The sequence below is a fragment of the Pyxicephalus adspersus genome, chromosome 4 (assembly GCF_032062135.1).
Source record: "Pyxicephalus adspersus chromosome 4, UCB_Pads_2.0, whole genome shotgun sequence".
Taxonomy (NCBI): domain Eukaryota; kingdom Metazoa; phylum Chordata; class Amphibia; order Anura; family Pyxicephalidae; genus Pyxicephalus; species Pyxicephalus adspersus.
Window position 1 is genome coordinate 104,488,481 of NC_092861.1, and position 27,453 is coordinate 104,515,933.

General features: G+C 41.8%; 1 protein-coding gene across 5 annotated transcripts in view; it reads left to right on the plus strand.

The window, feature by feature from the left end:
- The window catches only part of ARID4B (AT-rich interaction domain 4B), a 420,630-nt gene that overhangs the window by 288,322 nt on the left and 104,855 nt on the right, over positions 1-27,453 (plus strand). For all 5 annotated transcript variants that reach the window (XM_072409207.1, XM_072409204.1, XM_072409206.1 and 2 more), the window contains one exon: positions 12,661-12,806. In XM_072409207.1, the coding sequence (XP_072265308.1) occupies positions 12,661-12,806 (146 nt within the window). The remainder of the gene's footprint in view (positions 1-12,660; positions 12,807-27,453) is intronic.

Consider the following 27,453-nt stretch of genomic DNA (forward strand, 5'->3'; position numbering starts at 1 on the left):
CGAATCACAATTTTCTCTAAAATGGTGGCTACACATGTGAGGACATGGGGCAAGGAACTCTGGGAAGGCGGGATGACCCATAATGCCATGCATGCAGCCAATCAGCAGCCAGCCAGCCCTGTGACGTCACAGCCCTATAAATAGCCTCAGCCATCTTGGATTAGGACATTTTACAGCGTTCTGAGTGCAGGGAGAGACGTGTGCATGCGCCTGGGAGAGTGATAGCAAAAACCTAATTGTGAGAAAAAAAACTCAAAAATCGATTTATAAGTTCAGGGAAAGGATAGGGAGGAATCATTTCACAGCATCTCAGTGCAGGGAGAGACGTCAGAAGGCGCTAGGGACAGTGCTAGAAAAGCGATTTACAAGTGCAGGGAAAAATTATTTGGGGATCCAGATAGTCAGTATACAGCTCTGTCATTCCAGCAATTTATATATATAGAAAAATATACGCAGTTCACTGTTGCAGTTATTTGTGGTGAAAGAGTTTAGTGGCCTATTTCTGTACAAAAAGAAAAATATATACACACTTCACTGTTGCAGTTATTTGTGGTGAAAGCGTTTAGTGGCCTATTTCAGTACAAAAAGAAAAATATATACACACTTCACTGTTGCAGTTATTTGTGGTGAAAGAGTTTAGTGGCCTATTTCTGTACAAAAAGAAAAATATATACACACTTCACTGTTGCAGTTATTTGAGGTGAAAGCGTTTAGTGACGTATTTGACTACAAAAAGAAAAATATATACGCACTTCACTGTTGCAGTTATTTGTGGTAAAAGCGTTTAGTGGCCTATTTCTGTACAAAAATAAAAATATATTTGTTGCTTTTAGGTGTGTTTTAATTTGCTTTTAATTTATTTAGTTCAAGTAAAAGTATGTCAGACAGAGAAGTGGCAGGCCATGCACAGAGGAGTGGCAGAGGCCTAAATGTTTCAGGCGCAGGCAGAGGTCGCAGCAGAGTAAGGGGGCGTGTCAGCAGGAGTCGCAGCGAGAGGCCTGAGCTCTCGGTGTCATCTAGTGGTTGTGTCTTGACCAGGTGACGTGTCTAATCCCAAGTGACATCAGACACCCCCAGCCAACAGTCGGTGGGTTCGTCAGACACAACCCTTAGTTGGCATGGCCCGGTAGCAGGCCCTGTGCCCTCACCTGTCCTCAACCTGCCTCTGTCCTTCCCTCAACCACAGAAGTATTGTATGCTGTGTGCTTAGCTCCACTATACAGCGAGGATGAGCTAGTAGAGGACAGTCAGCAGCTACTGCCCAGCCAAGATCTGGAGGAGACATCAGCCACTTCCTCCGCTAGGCAGGCAAGTATTGATGAGGAGAGTAGCGCGGTAGGTGGCGTTGCGAGCGGTCAGGCTCCAGACCCAGAGACCGTTGAGGAAGACATCAGTGACGTGCATATACTACTCGATGATGATGAAGCCGATCGCACTTGGGAGCCGAGTGATGAAGGAGCTTCATAATTATCAGAAGAAGAGGTTGGCAGCTTGCCCATGAGGCAGCGGCTTAGCCAGCAAGGTGGTAGCATGGCTGGTAGTCAGCAGGGTGGCAGCAGTGGGAGGTCCGGAGCCAAACGTGCCCGGGGTATACCACCTGCTACCTGCCCAGGAAGTAGGGAAGTAGTGGTGCAGGGGTTCACAGAGGCAGCGACGGTAGCAGTCAGTCAGTGTGGAGTGTTGGGGGAAAATCACCTACTCGGAGGTGTGGCAGTTTTTTGTTAGGCTGCCGGAGAAGGTTAACATGGCCATATGTAGAATATGTGGGCAGAAGGTGAAGCGTGGCCAGGGTGCCAATGTTGGCACCACAGCCCTGCGTCAACATATGCAGCGTCACCATAAAGTGACCTGGGAGAACCGTGGCTCCGATGTAGTGGTCCAGCCTGCCGCAGCAACCACTGCACCACCCAGTGGCATGCACCGGCTTTCAGGCAGTCAAGGCTCCAGCACCTCAGCCGAAGGGAGCTGTATGTCATTTCCATCTTCTGCTGGTCCAGATGGTCCTGCTCCTCCTCCTCCTACTCCTTGTCAGTCAATCCGTCAGCAATCGATCACCGATGTGATTGCCAAGAGACAACAGTATACGTGCAATCATCTAATGGCACAGAAGCTGAATGTGCTCCTGTCCAAGTTGCTGGTGCTGCAGTTCCTCCTTTTTCAAGTGGTGGATTCTGCACCTTTCAGAGAACTGATGGCTTGTGTCCAGCCGAGGTGGAGAGTCCCAAGCCGTCATTTCTTTGCGAAAAAGGTAGTACTAGCCCTACACAAATATGTAGAACAGAAGGTGGGCCTGTCGGTGTCTGCCAAAGTGCACGGCAGCGCCAACATGTGGAGCTGTAACTACGGTCAGGGACAGTACATGTCCTTTACGACCCACTGGTTGAATGTGATTCCTGCACAGCCACACCAGCAACTTTGCCAGGTGACATCGCTTCCGCCTCCACGTTCTCACGCCGCTGGTCCTGCAACAACGTCCGCCTCTGCCTCCTCATCCTCCACCGTGTCCCCACCCTCCACTGCAGGGACAATTCACAGTGCCTCTCCAGCATACCACTTGGGCAGGGCACGGCGGTGTCACGCTGTTCTGCACCTGGTTTGCCTGGGCGAACAGAGTCACACAGGGGAGGAACTGCTCCATGTGATTCATCAAGAAATCGAATCATGGCTTTCTCCGCGACAACTCAAAATCGGAACCATGGTGACCAACAACGGGAAGAACATTGTGTTGGCACTGCGTCAAAGAAGGCTGAGCCATGCGCCCTGCGGACCCTTGTTGGACCCTTGCTACCGGTCCAAAATGGGGGCCTTTTTTACACCCGCTGAGAGGGAGGACAAACTGAACTACTACAGAGACATCCTATGTAGTCAGTCGTATAGTGAATAGTGAAGAAACTACTTACCGTGTTTCCCCGAAAGTAAGACCTACCCCGAAAATAAGACCTAGCACTTTTCCCCCAACCTGCCCTAATATAAGACCTACCCCGAAAATAAGACCTAGTAAAAAAATTAAAAAAAAATAAAAAAGTAAAAGCAAACATAAATTAAAACAGTACTCACCCAGCGGGAGACAGCGGGCGTACACACAGCGGGCTAACACACAGCCGCACAAGCCGATGCTTTCCTTGTAGTTCCGGCTCCTGTCACAGGCGGAGTGATATTACATGCACTTCGCCTGTCAGAAGCTGAAGTGCATGTAACCAGGCTTGTTCTAGTGAGCCCTTAAAAATGTGTTAAAAAAAAAAATTAAAATAATATACTCACCTGATACGCGATCCTGCGTGTGTCTCTGGCTGCAGCGTGTCTCTCTTCTCTCCTCTGCCAGCATCGTGTCTTTTCCTGTTTGTAAAGCAGAGCGAAAGAAACCGGCACAGCGCCACCTGCTGTTCCATGTCCTAACTGCCGAACAGTGGAAAAAAAGCACAGAGTGATCAGAAGGGGAATTTGTAAGGGGAATTTGGGAATATGGTGTTTTTTTTCATTAAAAAAAGTATATAAGACCTACCCTGAAAATAAGACCTAGTGTGTTTTTGGAAGCCCAAAAAAATATAAGACAGTGTCTTATTTTCGGGGAAACACGGTACCAGCAGCTAGACATAGAGCAGAACCTGAACCAGCAGGTGGTGGCATACTTGGAGTGCACCCTGCCAGCCGTCAGATCTGCTGGACTACTGGGCAGCCAAACTGGATTTGTGGCCGCAACTGGCCGAGTTTGCCCTGGAAAAGCTGTCCTGCCCGGCCAGTAGTGTGGCATCAGAGTGGGTGTTTAGTGCGGCGGGGGCCATAGTTACCCCAGAAAGAACTCGCCTGTCCACCCAAAATTTGGAGAGACTGACCTTTGTCAAGATGAATCAGGCGTGGATCTACCAGGATTTCCACCCACCAATGCCTGATGCATCTGATTAGATAATCCATGCCGCCTGACCAAAACCTTGACAAAAGAGACTGCTTTCTTCTGGCTACCTGCCTCAGCTAATACTCTGAGGCTGCCACCCGCCTGATGCCACACATCAGATGCCAAGTGCTCCTTCTTTCAACCACCTTTGTCAGCGGGTAGTGGTATTGCCACCCACCGCCCCGCCCCACTCACTTTGTTGTCACTGCCCGGGTCACTTTGTGGTCTCCTGATGCTGCTGCTGCTATCTCCACACTATGTCACTTGCCACTCTGTGGTCTCCTGATGCTGCTGCTGCCATCTCCACACTATGTCACCTTGCGGCTCTGTGGTCTCCTGATGCTGCTGCTGCCATCTCCACACTATGTCACCTTGCCACTTTGTAGTCTCCTGATGCTGTCGCCACCTCCACACTCTGTCTTTTTGCCACTCTGTAGCCTCCTGATCCTGCCAACTCAGGACTCTGTCATTGTGCCACTCTGTGGCCAGTTATCCCTGTGGTAAATTTTCTGACACCTCCTGCTCTGATTCCAAAAGTTACAAGGATCAAGAGGCCCCCCTTTCACGGTCTGTATTCATAGTGGAACTCCTGATGCTGGGGCCACCTCCAGACTCTGTCACTGAGCCACTCTGTGGCCAGTTATCCCTGTGGTAAATTTTCTGACACCTCCTGCTCCGAATCCAAAAGTTTCAAGGATCAAGAGACTCCACTTTGACGGTCTGTATTCATAGTGAGCCTCCTGATGCTGCCGCCACCTCCAGACTCTGTCATTGTGCCACTCCGTGGTCTCCGCTTGATGCTGCTGCTGCCGCCAACTTCAGACCCTGTCATTGTGCCACTCTGTGGCCTCCTGATTCTGCTGCCACCTCCACACTATGTCATTGTGCCACTCTGTGGCCTCCGCCTGATGCTGCTGCTGCTGCTGCCACCTCAGTCAACCTCTCCACTCTGTCGGGGGGGGCTCTACTTGTAAAAGGCAGTTAATAGAACAGGTTCTGTAGACATCTATGTGGAATCAGCTGACGAAGGTGTTAAAGGAGTGCGCTTCTTCTTGAAGCTAACATGGACCTCTGTTTGGTCAGTTTTGGCCCGTGACTGCCCAAATAAGTGAAGTGTGCAGGGATTCTAATAGTGACCCCTGTCATCTGCATGTCATACTGACTCACAGTATTATTTCACTACCACAGCAGACTCCCTATGCCTGTTATTGCAAGGCACAGTGTTCTACACCACTATCAAGGCTCTCTGCAGCCTGGAAATAGCTGTTTTTTAACGTGATTCACCGTGAATAAATTCGTAAATCTTTTCGGAAAATTTGGCGAACTGGCTGAATCGAATTTTTGAAAAATTCGCTCATCTCTAAAAAAAAATCTCAATAGGAATCATGGATCTTTTCTTATCAAAGTGTAACTAAAGTAAAAAAAAAAATTCTTGCACAGATCCGTGATGTATACCACTGTATTTGTCAAAAAATAAAAATGCTGATATTACTGCGCATATGTGAGATCTCCATCTTTCTTCTTTCAATGACAGAAAAGTCCCCCCACCGCATGCCTGTTCTCGGAGCCCAAGCCTCCCGGGATTCATGACGTGAGTAGCCCAGGACGCTCTGTGCTGCTCTTTTTAGTTTTTACCACCGCAAAGGAAATGACAGAAGGGGAGCTGCTTTGCCTTTGTGTTTTAAAAAACATAGGAAAAAAAAACAAAACAAAGGGTTATATAATAATAAAAATTGTGGTGATTGGCTATTTCAAGACCAGGGTCCCCCAATGGATTTTGCCTATTAGAGACACCCGAGAGCCACTTCCATGCTATTGAGCATTAGGGTACTGCCAATGGCCTGTGCGCTGTGGTGCCTCAAATAAATATTTGCCCACTGACCAGGCTGCTTTCAGACTGGGGGTGAGCTCGTGCTGCGGTTACCCCTTCCTAAGTTATTCATTTTACTGTTATGAAACTCATGCACCACCTAAAAAAATTTGAACAATAGCCACATTTGATTATTCTCACCCATGTGTCAATAAAAGCTTCCTATAGCAAGATGTTACAGAGATACTGTGGTTCATAGAAAGTAAGGAATATGAGACAGGGTAGCATAATATGATTGGCATAAAATTTAATCAGCGGGGGGATCGTGGACAAAAAGTGTTTCCCACTGGCTCCCACATTTCCAGTTGACAACATCCCTCTGTTCCAGAGAAGGTAAGTGTCCAGCCACTCAGTCCCCCGCACAACAGCATCCGCAGGTTTGACTCTAGGCAGCAATGAGCAGTACCGAGCATCTCCCCTGAGCCAGGGTTCCATGGCATGAGGAAGAATGCAATACAAATAGATTTGAAATTCCCGCCACTCCCCAAACGCAACGGCCACACGCACTGAGGTCCCAGGGAGCTTCCGGTGACCCATTGGATGCGGAGGATGCCAGCCGGAGGAAGCGCGAGGACAGTGATCATGAAGGAGGAAGTTTTAGCTACCCCGAGTGTGACTCAGGGTTACCACTTTCAGCAACTTTTTTCTACCCCGAGTCACACAGGAGGTTAAAATGTGGCTGAATATATAAACCTAAAAGTGTATTAAATAACAAATAAAGAGGTGGGACAGAATCTATCTGTGGGCTTTAAAAATCAGTTGTATCCGTTAGGTAGGAGAATAGACTTACGAGATGCTCTCTTTAATACAGATCAACATGGTAACTAGCATTTCTGGTTAATCAGCCAATACTGGATGCAGCTGGTCTGCATGTTGGTGATTTTTTTTGTCCATCATGGCATTGACATTTGCATCTTTGCAGCTATGCAACCTATACTGTAGCAAACTTTACATTAAGCTAAAGGGGAGGGATGTTGTAAAAAGGTGGGGGTATTTGTGAGACTGCAAGTGTCAGGAAGGGCTAAAGACACAACTGACACAGAACACTCAGGCACTACTTAATTAAAAGTTAGTGCTTATCTTTATTGGATGCATACAATGGTCCGAAAAGGCAACAGTTTCAGCAGCAAGATCAAATGACTTGGTTTACCTCATTTTCATATCATCTAATTGGGAAGAGTCAGGCAGGGAAAATCTGGCTTTTCTACGCATATCCAGAAAATGTCAATGTCAGTACTAAATTCATTTTTTAATATACAAAAATTATTTTTTGTATATTAGGAGCTGCTTTTTTTCTCATAACCCATCAGGCATAGCAACCATAACTTTCTTCTTATCAGGTCACTCCCACCCTAAACAAGTGTGGGAAAGAGGACATAAGATGTTGACAAGGGCACAGACCAGACAGTTTACACAAATCCCCCAGTACATCCACAATATGTATATATTCAGTATTCTGTTTTTTGTATTTAATTTGCTAAAAAAGATTAAGTCTTGGGTTGCTCTCTAGTGGAATATTCAGAAAGCCTCTCCATTCTTGCTGCAGAGGTGAGTAAAAACAAATATTAGATAAATTTGTTCACAGTGAAAAAAATTCATATAGTAATATGTTTGAGAGGAGTGTAGAAGGTATTATTGAAGACAGTATATGTAGGAGAACATTTGTAAAGATGTTGGGTAGTGTATTTTTTACTAAGAGCTTAAAGGGTATGGCAGTGGGCAGTCTGTACAAAGGGGAAATGCAGAGCCTTCTATAATTGGTGGTAGGTACATAGTTACATGGTAAGTCAGGTTGAAAAAAGACATAAAGTTCAACCCCCAGGGAAATAAACTCATGACATGATGATCCAGGGGAAGGCAAAAAAACCCTGGAAATTTTGCACCAACAAGGGTAAAAATTCCTTCCTGATTCCATGAGGCAATCGGATGTTCCCTGGATTAACAGTCTGTTATCATTACTTTAAAGCTTTAATACCTAGTTATATTTTGTGCTTCTAGAAAAGCATCCAGCTTTTTGTTAAAGCAACCTAAAGTAGTTGCTAAAACTACTTCTTGAGGGAGCCTATTCCACATTTTCACAGACCTTACAGTGAAATCCCTTCCTTATCCGAAGCTTAAACTTTTTTTCCTCCAGACGCAAAGAGTGCCCTCTTGTTTTTTGTAATGATCACAAAGTGAATAATTCATATTTTATACAGGGTGGTCATATCCCCTCCTAAACATCTCTTCTCAAGGGCGAATAGATTCAGTTCAGCTAATCTCTCCTCATAGTTGAAGGAGCTATGAGGAGAGATTAGCTCCTCCATTCCTTGTATTAGTTTAGGTGCCCTTCTCTGTACTCTCTCCAATTTCACAATGTCCTTTTTGTGAACTGGTGCCCAAAACTGGACTGCATGTTCCAGATGAGGTCTGACCAATGCTTTTACAGGGGCAGAATTATGTCTCCATCTCTGCAGTCCATTCCTCTTTTAATACAAGAACGTACTTTGCTAGCTTTAGATATTCCAGCTTGGAATTGCATGCTATTGTTAAGTCTATGATCTAACAGTACCCCTAGATCCTTTTCTGTTCATGACTTCCCCAAGTGTATTCCCCCTTGTAACCAGTTAAGCCTTTGACTGTTTCAGTTAAGCCTTTGACTGGATGGTGGTTTTTGATCTTTCCAAAAGATGAATACAAAGCAGCAAAATGTCAGGAATGCAGAGATGTAGTCATTTAGGAGGAAAATCAGAGTCCACGAAATAAGCCCAGGTAGTCGCCGACATACGGGGACGACTCCTAGATACGAACTGGGCTTCCGTACAGGAAGGCTTGATTGGGGGGGACGGGAGGTTTGCATGACTTGCAGAAAAAATCTTTTAATTTTTTTTTTTCTAAACTGAGCTGAGCAACATCGTGTAACTCTTTAATGACCAAGGCAAACTCTGCATTTGTTTCTTTTTGCATATCAAAGCAGTGCTTGCTCCAGCAGTTAATGAAAATCTAAGCTCCATAAAGGTTTTTTTTTCTTTGTTTGTGTTTAACTGTGTGTAACTGACACCACACTGCCTAATATGTTGAGACAAACATCTGTCCTAATTGCATATTGTACCTGTTCCTACTTGCATACAAATTTAACTTAAGAACAAACCTAGGGTACCTATCTTGTATGTAACCCGGGGACTACCTGTATACCAATTTATTTTAATTTTTTTTCCTAATTTTTGTTTTGTTAAATTTTATTTTATTAATTTTATACCAGTCTCTATAGTAAAGACTAGTGTTGGTCGAATAGCTCACTATTCGATTCGGCAGCTATTCGCTTGAATATAGCAAAATAATTCTGGTGGTCGAATGTCAAAGTCGAACACCATTAAAGTCAATGGGAGGAAAAATTTGGGTTTTTTTCAGCACTGTGTAGAGCTTCTACAGCCTCCAAACAGATATAAAAAGATACATTGTAAAAGGATACATAAAAAGATACATTATAAAAAGATACATAACACTATTACATACCCCTGTACTTCACATGAAGATTAAAGAGCACCTGTCAAATCAATTTTAGGCTAAAGCTAGGTACACACTTCCAATAATTTTTGTTAGAAAATGAACGATTACGACTGATCAACGATTATGCACGATTATACTTGAACAATCATATTGTGCACAATTCTGTACATGCTGTAACAATATGATCGTTCATATATAATCCACCAACAGTGTCCACACACTAGATACAATCGTTTGAACGATGCAGGGAGAGACATGTAAAGGAGAAAGTGTACCGCAGAAACATGCACAATCACTGAACGACACGATACTGTACACATGATAGATAGTGAAAGATCGTTGGCCAATCAGATCCACCGTGGCGGTCGTTCATTTCCAACGACAATCCCCGTTCGTCAGCGTCCTTGGTCACTTTTTTTGGCCAATCGGTTGTTCATCGGTCGTTCGTCAGTCGTTTCTAACGATAATTATTGGACGTGTGTATGCAGCTTTAGTCGACACGGACTGTTTCCCCAACGTTTAATCTGAGGCTTTTTAAAGCCCCTGTTTAAAGTCCCCATGTATTCCCATGGGCTAATCTACACCAGGACGTTTCCTTCAGGCACGTTTTTGAGCTTTATCTTAAACATTGCTTGCAACATTTAAAAAATTAAAACGCTGGATAAACGCGAGAAAATGCTTCCATTGAACTCAATGGAGGCTTTTTCAAGCGTTTTTAAGCTTTTATGAAAGCTTCCACTGAAAACAATGGGGGCTTTTATAAACATTTTTAGCAGGACTTTGGAATCTGGAAGCCCCCTTTAATAGGGAGACTCCCAGATCTCCACTGCCCCACTCTGGGGAATGAGTACAGGGGTACATAAATCCCCTTACTCATTCCCTGAAAGGGTTAAAATATAAGTAAAAAATAGGACACGGCTTTAATGTTAAATTATTTTATTAATGTGTGTGTGTTTGTGTAATTAAACTTTTTTTTTTTTACAGGTTATCCCAATGACAGGAGGATTTCCAGGGTCGCAATGAACAGAGCCCTGGAAATCCTCCTGACAGTGAGGGATTGCAGGGCACTAGGGGTTAAATGAGGACAAGCCTCGCCATTCACCACTAGTGCTCTGTGATTGGCTGAGGTTTTACATTTCTCACCCATTCAGCACTAGAGATGAATGGGGAGATTTGTGCCCATTCATTCCTAGTGCTCTGTGATTGGTTGTGAAATAGGAAATCCTGATGACAGCTCAAGCATCATCAGGATTTCCCTTTCCTCAGCCAATCAGGGAGCAGAGCAATCAGCAGAACTTTACTATGCTGACAGCTCTGCTCCCCTGATCACTCCCGCAGCCCTAGAGGAGCTGTGACATGTATTACATATACAGAATACATGTCACAGCTCCTCTAGGGCTGCGGGAGTGATCAGGGGAGCAGAGCTGTCAGAGGTACTGAGCTTCTCCCCCTAGGCAGGGTTCCATGGCACCGCAACCTCACTTCAAGTCTGAACGCAGTCCTGATGTTTTGTAAACGAGCAAGTATATATTTGGTGCACCACAGCACAGAGCAATTTGACAGTACCCTAACGAACACAGACACAGCTATCATGCTGCTGCTGGAGCTGGACTCACAGCACAAGGTAGGTGGGGAGCAGCCACAGCTCATTGCCAGGTCTATGGTACATGCCCACTCTCTTCTCCCCTGGCAGCACAATCTCAAAGAAGAACATAAGAGATGCATGTGCCCTATCCCCTGTAAGACAACCAGCAGAGAGAGTAGGGGGAATAAGCAGAGGGACAGATGTGGCCCGTGAGCCGTAGGTTGGGCACCCTTGCCCTAAGATATAAGCCCCCCTAAATTCTGGTAATAAAAGGCATGGCCACGGTAAGAAAGCTGATCACCCCTACCTCCTGCAAGACTTCCGAGCAGTCCAATAACTGCTTCCACCGGCCCAAACAGTACACAGGAGAGATGCGGTTCCACAAGCCAGCTTATACACATATTTTTTATTTCATAGTGGCCGTAGGATGTATACAGTATGTGCGCATAGTTCATTCTCCAAAACTCAAAAGTATGCTAAAAGCACCAAATCAAATAGTACCTTTTGCTACTTAAATTACAGAAAAAGATTGTCCTATAATTATTATAAAATGTTTTTACCTTCAGAGGAGGTGTAAGGGCTTGCAAAAATGGTTCCAAAAGAGAAACACAATATAAATCAGCTTGCCTTATGACCGGGTTGAGTTTAATGTTAAAGTGTCCTTGTGGTAAACAATATTTTGGAAAAAGAGAAAGTAAAAGCAAAAATGAGCATGTGGATATATAGGGTTATAATGAGACTCTAACTACTTGAACATTTGCTTCTCCTATTCTTTTTTACAGTGTCACCTGTGAAGCCTATTGAATTATATGTCTATCTCTTGCATCATGCATCTTGCATTAACTGGTTCTTCAACCGGTTGTCCTCTTCCTTCTCTAAAAACTGTACCTAGTATGTTTGGCCAACAGGGTGAAGATCTAATGTAAAAAAACATCTGGTCTTGCTGGTTGAGTCATATTGGCAGATTTACAAGTTCATCTCCTGTAAACTATGGGGAATTATTGAAGGAACATGGTTTTCACAGTAGCAGACTGTGTACTTTTTGTAGCCCACCACTGTATATTGCTTAAAACAAATACAGTCACCAAAACAAATCAAAGCTTAGTATGGATATTATGCTTGCTAGATCCCTATATTTGTGTGCCCAGCAAACATTCCCAACAATCAGCAACAACATTGCCTGCACAATATACCCAGGGGATATTTCATACAGCCCTTGGAAAAATGTATCCTGTTTGTATAAATTTTTTTTCTGTTTATAGTTTGCACATGCTTTGATCCATTGGTATACAAAAAATGTGAAGAAGCTTTTGATTTCAGTCATCCAATCATGTTGACAGAAAAATCCCTGTAACAGATCTAAAAGTAGTTATTGTTTTGCTGGCTGCGTTAATTTAAAAGTGATATATGACTTTGTTATGCATCAAAATAAAAAATAAATTGATGCCAGCAGATTTCTTAAAAAAATGTTTTGCCAAATTTGCTTGTGTTTGAAAGACACTACTTTTTTGTATCCATTACAGACAGGGTTGACTATGACAGGATCACAGTTAAATAGTGTCAGGATTTGTGTTTAATATTGTTTTTCCTTCCACTATACTAGACATTCCTTTGCATTTGGAAAAATACTGGACACAATATTTTGTGTACAATTACATATACTGTCAGTTTCTACAGTTCTGTCCTGTGTGTTGTTTATACTATTTGTGTGTGAGCAGTTCTCTGAAGGGCCTTGTTACAACCATTAAAACCCTAAGCATTGTATTCTCTGGAAAACTCTGAGCACATAGTGTTTAGGTAACTTGTTGTATTTTTATTTTTCAGGACACAGAAATGGATGCTTCATTTATTTGTGAAGAAGAACCAAAAGGACTATCTGAAAATATTTCAGATAAGATTGAAAATGTTCTAAAAGAAGGTGAAGGCAACCGAGAACCATTTGTGGACAATACCAACAAAAAGAGAGGAGTGTAAGATAAATATATGTAATATATTTTTTAATAGAAATAAAAAGCCCCCATTTGCATCTGTTCACATGTTCGCATTTATGTTTGTTCATGCTGTGTGTGGGTGTATATATATATATATATATATATATATATATAGGGTGTTAATGACTGCAGGGATTAGGGTATGCACTGGGGAAACAGTCCAGGATAGTGGAGATAACGCTGCTATGGTTGCTGTGCTTTAGTAAATTTCATGGCCCTGGACTCTGGAATGGGAAAGAAGGTGGGCCTTCCTATTCCACTCTAGTTTCTCTAAAGCAAACTGCTGGCCTGCTGTAAGAGCACAGATGTACTATCATGGGGGTGGAAGTGGAAATATCAGCATGTAGGCTGCAACCAAGCTTCTGTGGAGTCTGGGTCTTTTGCAAAGGAAAGCTGTTGTGGCTGATGGAAGTCACTAGCCCTAATAATATCTTCAATACTATATTAACCAATTTTAATCCAAAAAACATGGTTTCCCATATTTATATATTTTTAGCAAACTTTTGCTAATAGAGATTTTAATTTTACATGTATTGCAGTATTCATTACGTACACCAAAAATGCAGAGATATGTGTACTCAATTAATTGTGCTCATTAACCCTCTGCACAATCTTTTCCTGTCTTACATATTTCAACACATGTCTGATTTCTTTTGCATTGTGCAGGTTAATGCCTAGACTTGAGTATGTATCTCTTCTCCAGCTGTGTCTGTCTGTGTCATTTTGGCAGTATATCTAAATGAAAGTACAAGATAAATATTAAGATTTGCATAGAATAGTGAGGGGCTTGAACCACATATTTTTATTGCAGTATTCTCCAGATTGGGGGAAATACAAAATTAGTTTTTACAATTTGACTTTTTACTCGAATAAGGGTGAATGGAAAATCTCCCAATGGGTAGCCTTGCTCCCATTACAATTGATTACAACAGTTCCTATTGCATCTACAGATTACAGCTAAAAAAGCCTGACAGTGGTTTACTTCCCCTACACTTTCAAAAAGGTAAACAGTTTTAGCTTCACATATACTTTTAAATGAAGCTATAAACAAGTATTGAATGAGCAGGCAGGGATTACTGTGATTAGGGATGGCATTCTCGCCAAAATTTCCTCGCCAAAAAGTTCTTCTCTGGGTCTGTGAAACAATCGGAAATCACTATAGAAGGAGTATCGCGGCTGCATTAATAAATACAGCCGTGGGAATCCTCCTGTCAGTGAACGATCCCCCAGCACTACAGGTCAGAATGAGGGCAAGCCCTCATTCTGACCTGTAGTGCCTGGGGATCTCTCACTGAGAGGAGGATTCTCACGGCTCTATTCATAAATGCAGCTGCGATACTCCTCCTCCCAGAGTGAGTTATCAGAGGATTTTCCCCACGCTGCATTCATTCATGCATTCATTCATGAGCAGCCAGCGAGATAGAGAAACTCTATCCAGGAACACATACTACTGGGCTGCAACAGCAATATGGGGAGCGGAGCTACCTGATTGCTGTTGCCGGCTTGAAGTATGTGTTCCTGGATAAAATTTCTTTATCCAGGAACACAGGACTCCTGTGTTCTTAGATAGAGAAACTCTATCCACGAACACATACAACTAGTAAAGGGCTGCAAAAGCAATGAAACATTTAGGCGAGAATGGTCTTTGTAAATTCGACCGGCGAGACAAAATTTTTGGGACCTGCAAGACCAATCAGGGCTTTCATCTCCGCTACCCTAATTGGTCTTGCAGGTCCCAAAAAGTTGGTCTCGCCGGCAAAATTTACAAAGCCCGTTCTCGCCTACATGTTTATTAAGTGAGAATGGCCCAATTCACTGCGAGACCGAATTTTATAAAGTCGCTCCCTCATCCCTAACTGTGATGCAGTTGGCCAGCTTAAATATGTACTGCAATACATACAGTTGACAATCAAAAAATCCAGCCATCGATAATCCGTTTCCTTCAGTTTTCTAGCATGAATTTTGGACCGCATTTTCAATACAGGGACTGCAGTACACTGTTTGGCCACTTATGTTTTGATAGCTCTGTTCTCCAGAAACAGCTGTTAGATCTTGCTTACTACCGTGTTTCCCCGAAAATAAGACACTGTCTTATATTTTTTTGGGCTTCCAAAAACACACTAGGTCTTATTTTCAGGGTAGGTCTTATATACTTTTTTTAATGAAAAAAAAACACTTACCATATTCATGTAGAACAATGTACATTTGAGAGTTTTATATGGTGACCCAATTGTAAATTAAACTCTTCATTGATTCATTGCTACCTGTATTGGTTACTGAATTCAGCATTTCTCTTCTTGCACTGTTACTGTATTAAATCAGCCAGCTTGTCCTTACAAACCTAAAATCAGCACAAAATGTGGCTGGGGCAATGATTGCTCACATTTTTTTTTTTTTTTTTTTTTTTATACCGTAATTGTGCTGGTTAAAATAAAAAAAAAAAACTTACCTTATCAGAAGACGCGAGCCGAGTTCCTGGCTTCTGACAGGAGAAGTGCATGTAATATCACTCCGCCTGTGACAGGAGCCGGAACTACAAGGTAAGCATCGGCTTGTGCGGCTCCGGAGTGTGTACGCCCGCTGTCTCCCGCTGTCTCCCGCTCGGTGTTTTTTTTTTTTTTTTTTCTTTTTCTACTAGGTCTTATTTTCGGGGTAGGTCTTATATTAGGGCAGGTTGGGGGAAAAGTGCTAGGTCTTATTTTTGGGGTAGGTCTTATTTTCGGGGAAACACGGTACACTAAATACACATTGAGACTTCCCTGCTGCCTGCTCCCTGGAACTGTCCCAGATGTCCGCGGGTGCTGCAAGGCAGGTGCTGCAAGGGGGAAGGCTGGCCTGTGTGTGGAGGTGAATATAACCTTCAAAAATCTGTAATTTTCGAAAATCCGGCACTCCCCAGGTCCAGAGGTTGCCCTGCACATTGTGTTTGGGCTACCCATCCCATTCTGCAGTTTCCTGTCTGCAATGGGGTCTGACAGAGAGAACTAATCTAACAACTTATTGACCTTTTGCTGAAAAACTATACTCAACTTTGGGTTGACATTGGTCTCTTTTTTTCCAGCCGCAGTCTAGTGTGCGTTTTTTCTAAATAGTGCTGTCACAAGATTTTACAGATTTTTTTACATATTTAGGAAAATTGTGCCCACGTTCCTAAAATGTACATTTTTTTTGTTACAAAATCATTTATATCATTAGTATCAAGTTCATAGTTATTTTATATAATTTATTTAGGAGCTCTATATGAACCAGCTTTTTTTTTTTTAGGTACAGGTAGTCCCCCGGTTAAGGACATCTGACATACTGACGCCTCCAACATACGAACGGGGCTTCCCTGCTCGCTCTGTGCAGAACAGAGGCTTGAAGGGGGGAGGGGCAGTTTGTATGATGTGCAGAAGAAATCTTTTGCTAAACACAGATGAGATTGTTAAACACAGCTTGATCTTAGGGGTGAGCTCTTTCTGCAGCCTCTTGCAACTCTTTAATGAACAAGATAAACTCTAAAGTTGTTTCTTTTTGCATATCAAAGCACAACTTGCTTCAGAAAGATTTTTTTTTTTTTGCTTTGTGAATAACTCACAGTGAGGATTGTATACAGTAACTCACACCTGACACTGACACTGACAAATATCTGTTCTAATTGTATTTATTAAAATAATGTACCTGTTCCAACTTGCAGACAAATTCAAATTAGGACCAAACCTACAGTCCCTATGTAACCTGGGGTCTACCTGTATCTGTAAAAAGCTAAAGTTGAGTTGCAAACATTACCACAAAAAGAATTCATATTGCCATATTTTTTATATGTCATATATAAATTGTCATTAGCAAGGCTGGTACAATGATGAAGGTGTCATATAATAGAGAGTGTGAGACATCCCCCTTAAAGGGGCGCAATTTCGCAGGGGCGTAAATGAGAACATGGTATGGAGAAAGTTCTTTAATCCCAGTACATGCAGAGAAAACCAAGAATACTTGGTTTCCCTGGCAACCAAAGCTGCTGCTGTGCATGCACAGCTCAAGTTTAACACCTGAAACCGAGGGAGCTCAGACATGTAAGACACATTATTACCTTGCATTATTGCATGGCCTGTCCCTTTTTGCATTTATGACCTAACAGATCCCCCAATCAAAATGTGGTATTTTAGTTCCACTTTGAAGTTGATTAGGGTGCAAATACTGTAGGTAAATTGCTAGTAGGTGAGTTAATAAATTAGTTTGGCTTATATACAGCAGCAACATTCAAGTCTATTTCTTCTTTTTCTTTTTCAACAATTTTTTAACAGCTTTTTCATATAGTTTAAGCCTATGATATAACAAAGTGGATACTTTTAAAAAATCATCAATTGTTTCCATATAATAGTAATCAAAACGTTATTATTACTATTTTTTATCAAGTGGCAAAAGGCCTTTGTGAACAAAAGATACAACTTGGCTGGCAGTTCACAAAAGCTGTCCTTGTTCTTGCTGGTGCAAACTGTGCTGCTGCTAGCAAACACTATTTAAAGAAGTTTTTCTTTAAAAGGAATAAATAGGAATAGAACACTTAGCATTGGCCAATCATGAGTAAACATAGGTAAGCTAGTCCAGTGGTGTCTATTAACAGTAACATATCAATCTGCATAGGATAGAGAGGGAAGGTGTTTCTACTTAAGAATGATTACCTGTCTGGTGCATATAAATAACATAGGCTGGATTGCAACAATAGAGTCTCTTTAATTTGCAACACTAGAGTGTCTTTAAAGTCATGATGTATATTTAGATTTAAGGGAGCTTGAGATCAAATAGCATGTCTAACTGGAATATAAGAATAACAAATAAGGTAATTTATGGTACCAAAGTCAGCAGGATAATTGTAATGAGGGAAGATGACATGTAAGTACACAGATAGGTGTTTTCCTTTAGGAACTTTAGAGACTGTGAATCATAAAACAGTTCAAATCCTGTCCAGCATTAAGGCAGTTTTAAGCTGAGCTAGCTGTCACGCTACACATCTGATATTCCCTCAACTAAAATAGGCTCTCATTCTTCACTTTGGTGTTCCCTTGGCTCATTTGGCCTCCTAGCTTAACTAAAACACCCTGAACACTTGGACTGGCCTCCTACTTCTTTTTCATTTCCAACTGGTTCTGTACAGACAAGATACATAGAAATGTTAACTGTGTATTTACTGGTTCTCCCCATCCTCTGAGAAAGCCTAACCGGCAAAACGTGCCGGGTCTTGAGATCCAATTAACCTGTCACATACATTCTCTTTTTGGGATTTGTACCTCTATCTTCATTTGGAATCTTCGTTTTGAACATTTAGGTAATCTAAATTTTAGGTCCTACTAACCCTACGCTATGTTGAGGAGGCAGGACCTTTATGAATTTATGTATCCATTTGTTGGTTGATCATATATTCACAACCACAAATAAACCTTTTTTGCCTTTTAAAAGAAACCCCTATTTTTTCCCCTTTTTTCTGTTTTTTCACGCAAGTTTGTGTGTGTATGTAACCTATTTATATTTATATTGTGGGGGGTCAGCTCAACAGTGGAAGGCACAGCAGTCAGAGACAGTGATAGAATGGCACAGTTCACTCAGGGATTTGCCTGTTTTCCTTATTTTCATCCACAAACAAAATATAACGCCTTTTCATACAGGCAAAAACACAATATAAATTCCTGCTTGGCTGAGCACTAACTAAACACACGATCACCCTTTTTTTATGGGTGCCTACTACCAGCCACACAAACACAACTCAAAGAAAACTTACAGTGTCCTTTTTGTCATTTTAGCAGGCCTCAGCAGCAATGGTGAAAGACTGTCTGTTCAACCAGTACCCCCACTCACACATGCTCATAGTGCTGACCTTTATAGCCCAGAAATGAGCTGATCTCCATCACCTGGCTGAGAGCTATATAGGAAACCTGTTATGGACAGGAAGGGAATGAGGAGCCCCACTACCAACCTGCTCATCATTCCTAGTTGAGATATCCACTTCATGTAGCCTAGTACATTGTATATGAAAGAAACCTAGGTGAAATATAACGATTTTCTACTACTTTTTCAGTCACTGCCTCACATACCCTCCCCCTTTGTTCGAACCTGTGGGGCCAAAAAATTTTACTCACCAGTGTGTTCTGAACAGTGCATCTGCATTCTCTTGCAATTTGACGAACCTGTGCTCAACTGAGAATTTAAAGTTTTGTAAAGTCAGAAACCACCTTGTGACTCTTGCGTTTCTCTCCTTGGCCTGACTCATCCATGTAAGGGGGGAGTGATCTGTCACCAACCGGAACTGTCGACCCAACAAGTAATATCCCAGGGTCTCTAGAGCCCATTTAATTGCCAAACATTCCCGATTGACAATGCTATAATTTTTCTCCGCAGGAGTAAGTTTTCTACTAAGTTATGTAACGGGGTGTTCTTCTCCCCCAAACTCTTGTGACAGGACTGCCCCTAAACCGACATCAGAGGCATCAGTCTGTACAGTAAACACTTTTTTGAAATCACCAACATCAACACTGGTTGTCTACAAAGGGCCAACTTTAATTCCTGAAATGCACTCTCAGCTTCTGTGCTCCATTTTACCATGACCGACTTACTTCCCTTGGTGAGGTCTGTCAAGGGTACTGTCAAGGGTATAAACCTACAGTAGTACGCCACAATTCCCAAAAAGGCTCTCACTTGTTTTTTGGTGATGGGCCACGGCCAATTTTGGATGGCCTCTACCTTATTCACCTGAGGTTTTTTTACTCCTCTTCCAATTATATAATAATATTATTATTATTATTAATAAACAGGATTTATATAGCGCCAACATATTGCGCAGCGCTGTACGTTAAATAGGGGTTGCAAATGACAGACTAATACAGACAGTGATACAGGAGGTAAGAACCCTGCCCCGAAGAGCTTACAATCTAGTAATCTATACCCTAGATAATGTGCTTCCTCAAGACCTAAAGCGCACTTCTTTAAGCTTTGCATAAATTCTGGCATCTGGCTCACCAAAATTGGGGTAGGCCTTCTGCGGTTCCCCGGTCAAGAAAGGCACCACTACATCTGCCCACAGGTCGGCCGGTACCTTTTCTCGCTCTGCTACTTTCTCAAAGACCATAAGATAGGCCTCCACATCATCTGTGGGTGTCATCTTTTGGAGTGAACTTTGTACTGCAGCCTGTGCTGTTGGTAACGCTCCCCGGCTCCCTGGCATGTCAGCGTTTCCACCGGTAGGTCGCAAAGCTGCCATTGCCTCACTCAGCACAGCCATTTTCTCCATTAGTTGGCGATTCATCTCGCCCTAGCTGGCCTGTGCCTGCTGCTGTCGTTTGTCAGCCTGTGCAAAGGCTTGCTGCTGCTGTTGAAGAATGGCTTGTCCAAACTGTTTGCAAAAGTACTCCATTACACCAGCCTTGAAGTGAACTGGCAGCTCTGTGCAAAAAACAAAAACTCTTTAGGTGTCTGTCTTTTCAAGACTGCATTTTGGATCTGGATGCCTGCATCCTCCACCATATGTGGGGAGTCAGCTATATATTATATAGAGCACTCACATTTTCATAAGCACTCACATTTTCACATTTTCATAACATGATTTCATAGTCAGCTATGCTTACATTGCTTGCCTTTACATACACTTAAATCCTAATTGAAGAAGCAATAAAGAAGAAAACCTCGGGAAGTATGTTTTGATTTGGAGGTAATGACGCAGATGCCTCTGCTTCTTAATTTGCAATACTGAATTGTATTCAATCTGATGCTGTAGGTTTCTGAAATTGTAGATGGGGGGCTCTAACAAGAATGCTGAAAAGAGAAATTATTATTCTGAGTAATATAATTTTTTAAAACAAAACCAAATAATGGACTTTTAAGGCATCAAATAAGGCCACTCATTCACTGACATGGTTTACTCCGTTTACAAAGTACAGCCTGCCACTCACAAGTGGAAACAAACCCCACTGAAACACCCCACTGGGCACCCTCTGCAGTGTAAGAAGCACACTTTACTCTGCCCCAACGCAGACCCAGGGGACTGTCAGAAGACATAACTTTTTACTTTTTACATTAACTTTTTACTCTATTTATGATATTTATTTTTACATAATTGCATAAAAAAATCCTTCTATATCACTTAAATACAAAAATAATAATAATGTTTACATTAACCACCTGGGCGTTACACTGAGGTCTAGATTTCTGTTCCAAAAGCGTTTTTAAATTGTAGACCTGTAACTTACAGAAATATGTCCGAACAGGGTTCTAGTAGACATCATGAATATAAAAAATGTTTGAAACACACAATCATGTAAAAAAAAAATTACTTTTAATAAAATTAAATAAAAGACACAAAAAAATCAGCTTAAACAAGAATACATAAATAAATGAAAAATACTGAAAATGCGATAATTCGGTATACTGTATAGTAATATATTTTTCTAAAACACCTCCCTAGTGTCCGTCACATACCTATAGACAAAACCAAATAAATATATTTTCTATTATTTTGTATTGGATTGGATGCAGGACTTTGTATTCAATCCAATACAAAATGAGAACAAAATTCAAACTCTCATTATGTATTGGATTGAATACAAACTCCTGTATCCAATCCAATACAAAATGTGAGTTTGAATTTACCAATTACATACTTTGTATTTATTTTGAATTATTTTGTGTTGGATTGGATACAGGAGTTTGTATTCAATCTAATACAAAATGTGTTTGAATGAGTTTCAGTTTGAATTGTACGCGTCATTGTACGCGCCGACGTATACGCACGGAGGGAGAAGAAGCCGGCCGGCTTCTTCTTCCCGGACAGGGCACCCGACGCTGGAACACGACGATGGATGATCGCAGCGGGACCAGGTAAGTGATCGATAAACCCGAACTTTTCTCACTGTATTTTCATACAGTGAGAAAAGTTCGGGTTTATCGATAATTGTAACTTATTGAAGCCCGTACCAAGGTCGGGCTTATCGCTCAGGTGGTTAATATTGATCAAACAATATAACACTTGATATACATTAAACATAATTGTTGCATTCAAGGTAAATATCGATTTTGTCTCTTTGTAACAAAATGTTTTTAAAATCACTCCTCCTTGGATTGGGATGAACAACACTCCAAGGCTATAAATTTGACTTGATCGAAAATATTTGTTCTGAATTATTTGTAAACCCTTGTCGTGTGGTATACTTGAGTACAGTGCCTCGATAGCAATGGCAACTAACAATGAGTTTTACAGTATACACAAATTCTCAAGCACTTATTTTTTTATAAATAATTTTTATTGATATACAACAGAGTTCAGACATGTACAAAAACTGTACCAAAAACAATAATCATTTAAAGTATAAAAAAGATAAAATATACAGTACAAGTAGAAACAAGCAACATCAGTGCAGTAAGAACTGTAGCATCTCAGTTTTAATATTTAACATCAAAGGTATGGGGTGGGGGAAGAAGAAAAGGAGGGAGGCAGGTAGGGGGTGGGGGGGGTGAAAGGACTTAGACACATATGCCATATTATGATCGACAGATACATCTGCTCAAATATATTTTTAGCTTATTGAATCAGAGACTGAGAGTGTTGGATCAGCTTGCAAGTTTTGTAGTATTGTACTATACTCTGAAGATGTGCTGAAATGTATTCAGGAACCTGTTCCTGTGGTTAACATATCCTCCATGTGGTAAATATCTGCCACTCTCCTTGGGGGGCTGTCACACTTCCAACACACCGGAATGCACGCTTTTGTAGCATTTAACAGGTGCCTTAATAGAGCACATGTATATACTTTCCTTGGCATGTCATAAATGTAAAGTAGCACCAATGCAGGCTTACCCTTGGTATGGACATCAGTAAGTTTATAGATTAGATCTGCTACAGTGTTAAAAAACAAGGTCAGCCCTGGACATTCCCTAAAGATATGTAATAGTAGTGTGCCAGGAGCTTTTTTTTTTTTTTTTTTTTTGAAATTGTATTTTTATTGAGAAATTTTCAACAGGGTACAGAAAAGAAAAAGGGGAAAATAACACAAAGGGGGAAACTCCTCCTCTCTCTGCTAACAGTATATCCAGTGCTATTTGATTTTGCCAGGCTACCAAGGATGTGGCTTCCAGTTGACTTGCTATCCCTTTTACAGCATCCCCAGTGTAATTTACAAATCTCTGTTGGTTGTAGTAGATGTAGTTGATCCAGTCCATGTTCTTGTTAGTTGACACCTGTGGAAAGATAGAAGCAAATCCAACCATATTTGGTTCAGGGCTTTATATTCATTAGGAACCCTAGGGGAACCCCTATACTATCGATATATACTTGGTGATCGAAAGAACCTTGAGGGGCTTTTCTGTCTCTTTGGGCCTGCTTTCTGTCTGTTTACCCATCCCTGTATTGTCTTTTCTTCAGTGGAAAAGACATAAAATGGAAGAATTACTTGCGTCAATGTACAGGTTCCTGTCCATGTAGAGGACAATCTAGAGCTTAGTTTTTTATCCCCACATACCCACCAAACATCAGCTAAACTTTGGATTTGGGTAGTGAACCATTCAGCCTTATAATCATTTGTATCATTTGTTACATCATATGTTGTTTTACAATACTTAAATGGGGCTCTATTTTTATTATTTGTGCTATTCCTTTGAAAACAAGTATAATTTCCATCATACACTGTTACCCCCGGAGGGCCCCCAGTTAACTTGGTGTTGGGGAAACTCTTCCTTTCCTTCTCACACTCTGAGGGGATTGTTGTGTCGGTAAATAATTTCAGTAGACAAGTTACATTTGCCTGGTCTGGGAGAATAGGTACTGTAGCCAATTGGGGTCGGGTGCTAGCACAGGCTTCACACTCCTTAAATTCCTTCAAGTGTGCAGTGTATCTTACCCAGGCCAACCACTCATTCTTGTGAATCCTGTTTCCATTACCCATTGTTCTTCCTCATTGAATTTTACTTTTCCGTATATCACTGCGTCTGGCACAGATTCTTGTATACCTGTTTCAGGTGTATGTTCTCCCTGGATTACTGGTGTGGGCATAAGTACCTGTCTCGTTTCATTTTTAATTAACACCTGAATCATTGCCCAGGGGTCTCTACTTGTCATTGTTAGTCCCATCTTATATTCCCCTGAATCTTTTCCTGTGGGGTTCTTTGTTGTTAACCAGAGAGCATTGCCTCTCCCGGTCATGATTTGATTCTTTTTTATCGAGATTCTTTGGTATCTATCTATGTCCATTGGGGGAATCCTTGCGTTGCTGGTTTCCCACCCATTCAGGTCGGTGGTCCACCATACGTCTTCCCAGTAGCCACAACCTGTTCCTCGTTCACACAAATAAATGCTGCTTGGTATTCCCTTCTTTGGATCCATTCCCAAATGTTCACAATCATATACTTCGCAGAGGCCAAACTGGAAGACTGTGGTCTCCCCAGGACTGGCCACTAATTTGAACACATCCTGTTTTTCATCTCCCTTTGTTTTGATAGGACCACTACGCAATCTCCTTTTTTGGAGATCCTTTTCCCTTACTCCCTTTATCTCTGGTGTTCAATTACCCAAATTATGAAGATAATTACTACCATTAGGACCCATACCACTATGACTGACCTTCCCATGGGATGTTTATAAAAACCTGGTTCGAGCATTCTACGCCTTTTACCCCTTTCCCTATGGACCCTTCACACCATTGATTGCTTCACTGGGGTTGAGACAAGCTAGGCCCTATTTGGCTAACCTCCCTTTGTAGCCAGACTTTGTGTTCAGGGATCCAGTGGGAAGATCCCTAAATCTCCTCCCACTCCGAACTTTTTAACAAGTTTGCAGTGGGACAGGTGTATCCACGGAACTCGCTCAGCTATCTTCACTGCGGTTTGTGGTCAGTAGGACTTGGTATGGTCCTTCCCACCTGGGCGAAGTCCAATTCTTCCATTTTATGATTTTGATCTAGACCCAGTCTTCCGGTTTTACCAACCCTGTTTGGTCTTGAGGTTTTACGTCACCTGGAATTAAATTAACTGACAACATTTCTTTTGACAATAACATTTTCTTCATGTAGTCTGCTAATGTAAAGTCTACTTCTTCCTCGGTCCGGGAAAAAGGCTGTAACTGAGGAAGGTGGTATGGTTGCCCATACAAAATCTCATATGGGGTCAGTCCCCGTGAGGAGGGAGAAATCCTCATATTTAGTAGGGCAAGGGGCAAGCAGTAAAGCCAATTCTTTCCTGTTTCTGACATCAATTTCCTTAATTTACTTTTAAGTATTCCATTATGTCTTTCTACTAGCCCTGCTGACTGTGGGTGGTAGACACAATGATTTTTCAAAGAAATAATAAAAGTGTTTGCCCAGTTCTTTTACAACCTGATTCACAAAGTGGGTCCCATTGTCACTATGTATAATACTTGGAATTCCAAATCTTGGAATTATTTCTTTTGTAATGGCCTTGGCCACAATGATTGCATCTGGGTGTGTGACTGGAAAAACTTCGACCCATTTGGATAACATGTCCACAATGACTAGGCAAAACTTCTTGTTGTCACATTTAGGTAATTCCATAAAATCCATACAAATTGTGTGAAAAGGATATGGGGGAATTGGAAATACACCCTTTGTTGGCCGTAGGGCTCCTTGCGCATGGAATTTGGTGCAGACATGACATGATAAACAAATTTTTTTTTTGCATAATTAGTAAATCCATACGTAGTAAATACCTTATTTACCATTTGTACCATTCCCCCTGTCATGGCTTTGCCCATGACTCAATAGCGCCGCATATTTAAACAAATTTGTAGGGAGAATCAGTTTATTCTCTGTTGACTTATAAATTCCATTGTCTAAGACAATTTCTTTATCCATAGGTTTTGTTCAGTCTGGGGTGAAATTGCCTGCATATGTTGTAAAGTGTCTGAGTCTTCTTTTGACGCTCTGTCAGCTAAATAATTTCCTTGTATTACCACACACGTGCCTTTAGTATGTGCTGCACATTTACAAATAGCTACTTTCTTTGGCAATTGAACAGCATCAAGTAATTGCAGTATTAAGTCTTTATGGTTAATAGCTTTACCTGTAGAGGTAATCATGCCCCTGTTTTTCCATTGTTGAGCAAAAACATGTACTGTTGAAAAAGCATATTGGCTATCTGTATATCTATTGACTGTTTTTTATTTGCTGCTAATTCACATGCTCTAGTTAGCGCTTCCAATTCAGCTGCTTGTGCTGAGAAATGTTGTGGTAATGCTTTAGCTTCAATTATTTCATCATTAGTAACCACAGCATAACCTGTCTGATTTACTCCTGTTTTGTCTTTCTTACAAGAGCCATCAACATAGTACGTTACATCTGGTTTGTCATAGGGTATGTCCGTGAGGTCTTTTCTAGGAAGGATCCTATGCTCAATTTCCTCAAGGCAGTCATGTGGTTGACCGTCCGTTGGGATTGGTAAGAATGTGGACGGGTTGAGTGTGGTACATCTTTCAATAATTAGGTGTGGTTGGCTTAGGAATACTGTCATACAGGACAGATGTCTAGCCGGTGACAAATAAGCTATTTTATCCTGCAGCAGGATCACAGATACTGCATGAGGGACTCGTACAGTCAAAGGGTGGAATAGGACCACTGAAGCTGAGGACTGTACTGCTAAGGCTGCCACCACCACAGGTTGTACACAATGAGGAAGGCTTCTAGCCACAGGATCCAGCTGTGTAGAATAAAAAGCTATTGGTCTGTGTTTTGTGCCATGCAGTTGGGTCAGCACAGAAGTCATATAACCATCCCTGCAATCTAGAGTCTGAAAAAACATTTTGTTGTAATTTGGCAAACCCGACAACGATGACCCCACAATCAACCGTTTTACCTCCACAAAGGCATCTTCAGCTTCCTGTGTCCAACTTATCTTGTCCTGTGCTGCCAATGGCTGGTCATAGATAAGCTTGGTCAAAGGTGAGACCACTGCCGAATAGTTTGGGATCCAGATCCTACAAAAATTTGCTGTTCCTAGAAAAGACATCATACCTTTTTTTGTTATTGGCTTAGGTGCCTGAAGAATTGTCTCCTTTGGTTTTTGATCTAGGATTCTTCCTTCATGTGAAAGGGTATATCCCAGATATCGTACTTCCTCTTTCCACAGTTGTAACTTTTCCTTGCTTACCTTGTGTCCCTGTTCTGCCAGAAATTTTAGCAAGGCTAGGGTATCCTGATTACGGCTTTCTAAATCTGGGGAAGCAAGCAGAATATCATCCACATACAACAATATTTGGCTACCACATGGTGGGTCAAACTGTGCCATATTGTTCGAGATTTCTTGTGAAAATATTGTGGGACTTTCACAGTACCCCTGTGGCAGCCTGGTGTATGTGTACCGCTTACCCTTGTAGGTGAAGGCAAGCCAGAATTGGCTATCTGGGTGGACTGGTATTGAGAAAAATGCATTGCTGATATCTACTACTGAAAAATACCAACTGGTTTTAAATCGTTTAACAGCATGTGAGGGTCTGGTACTGTGGGTGCTCTGGGTATTACTGCCTCATTTACTGCTTGTAAGTCTTGCACCATGCGTCAGCCACCGTCCGCCTTTTTTACTGGAAAGAGAGGAGTGTTACAAGGAGAGTCTGGACATTCTATTAGTACTCCTGATCCCAGTAGTCCTTGCACTAATGACT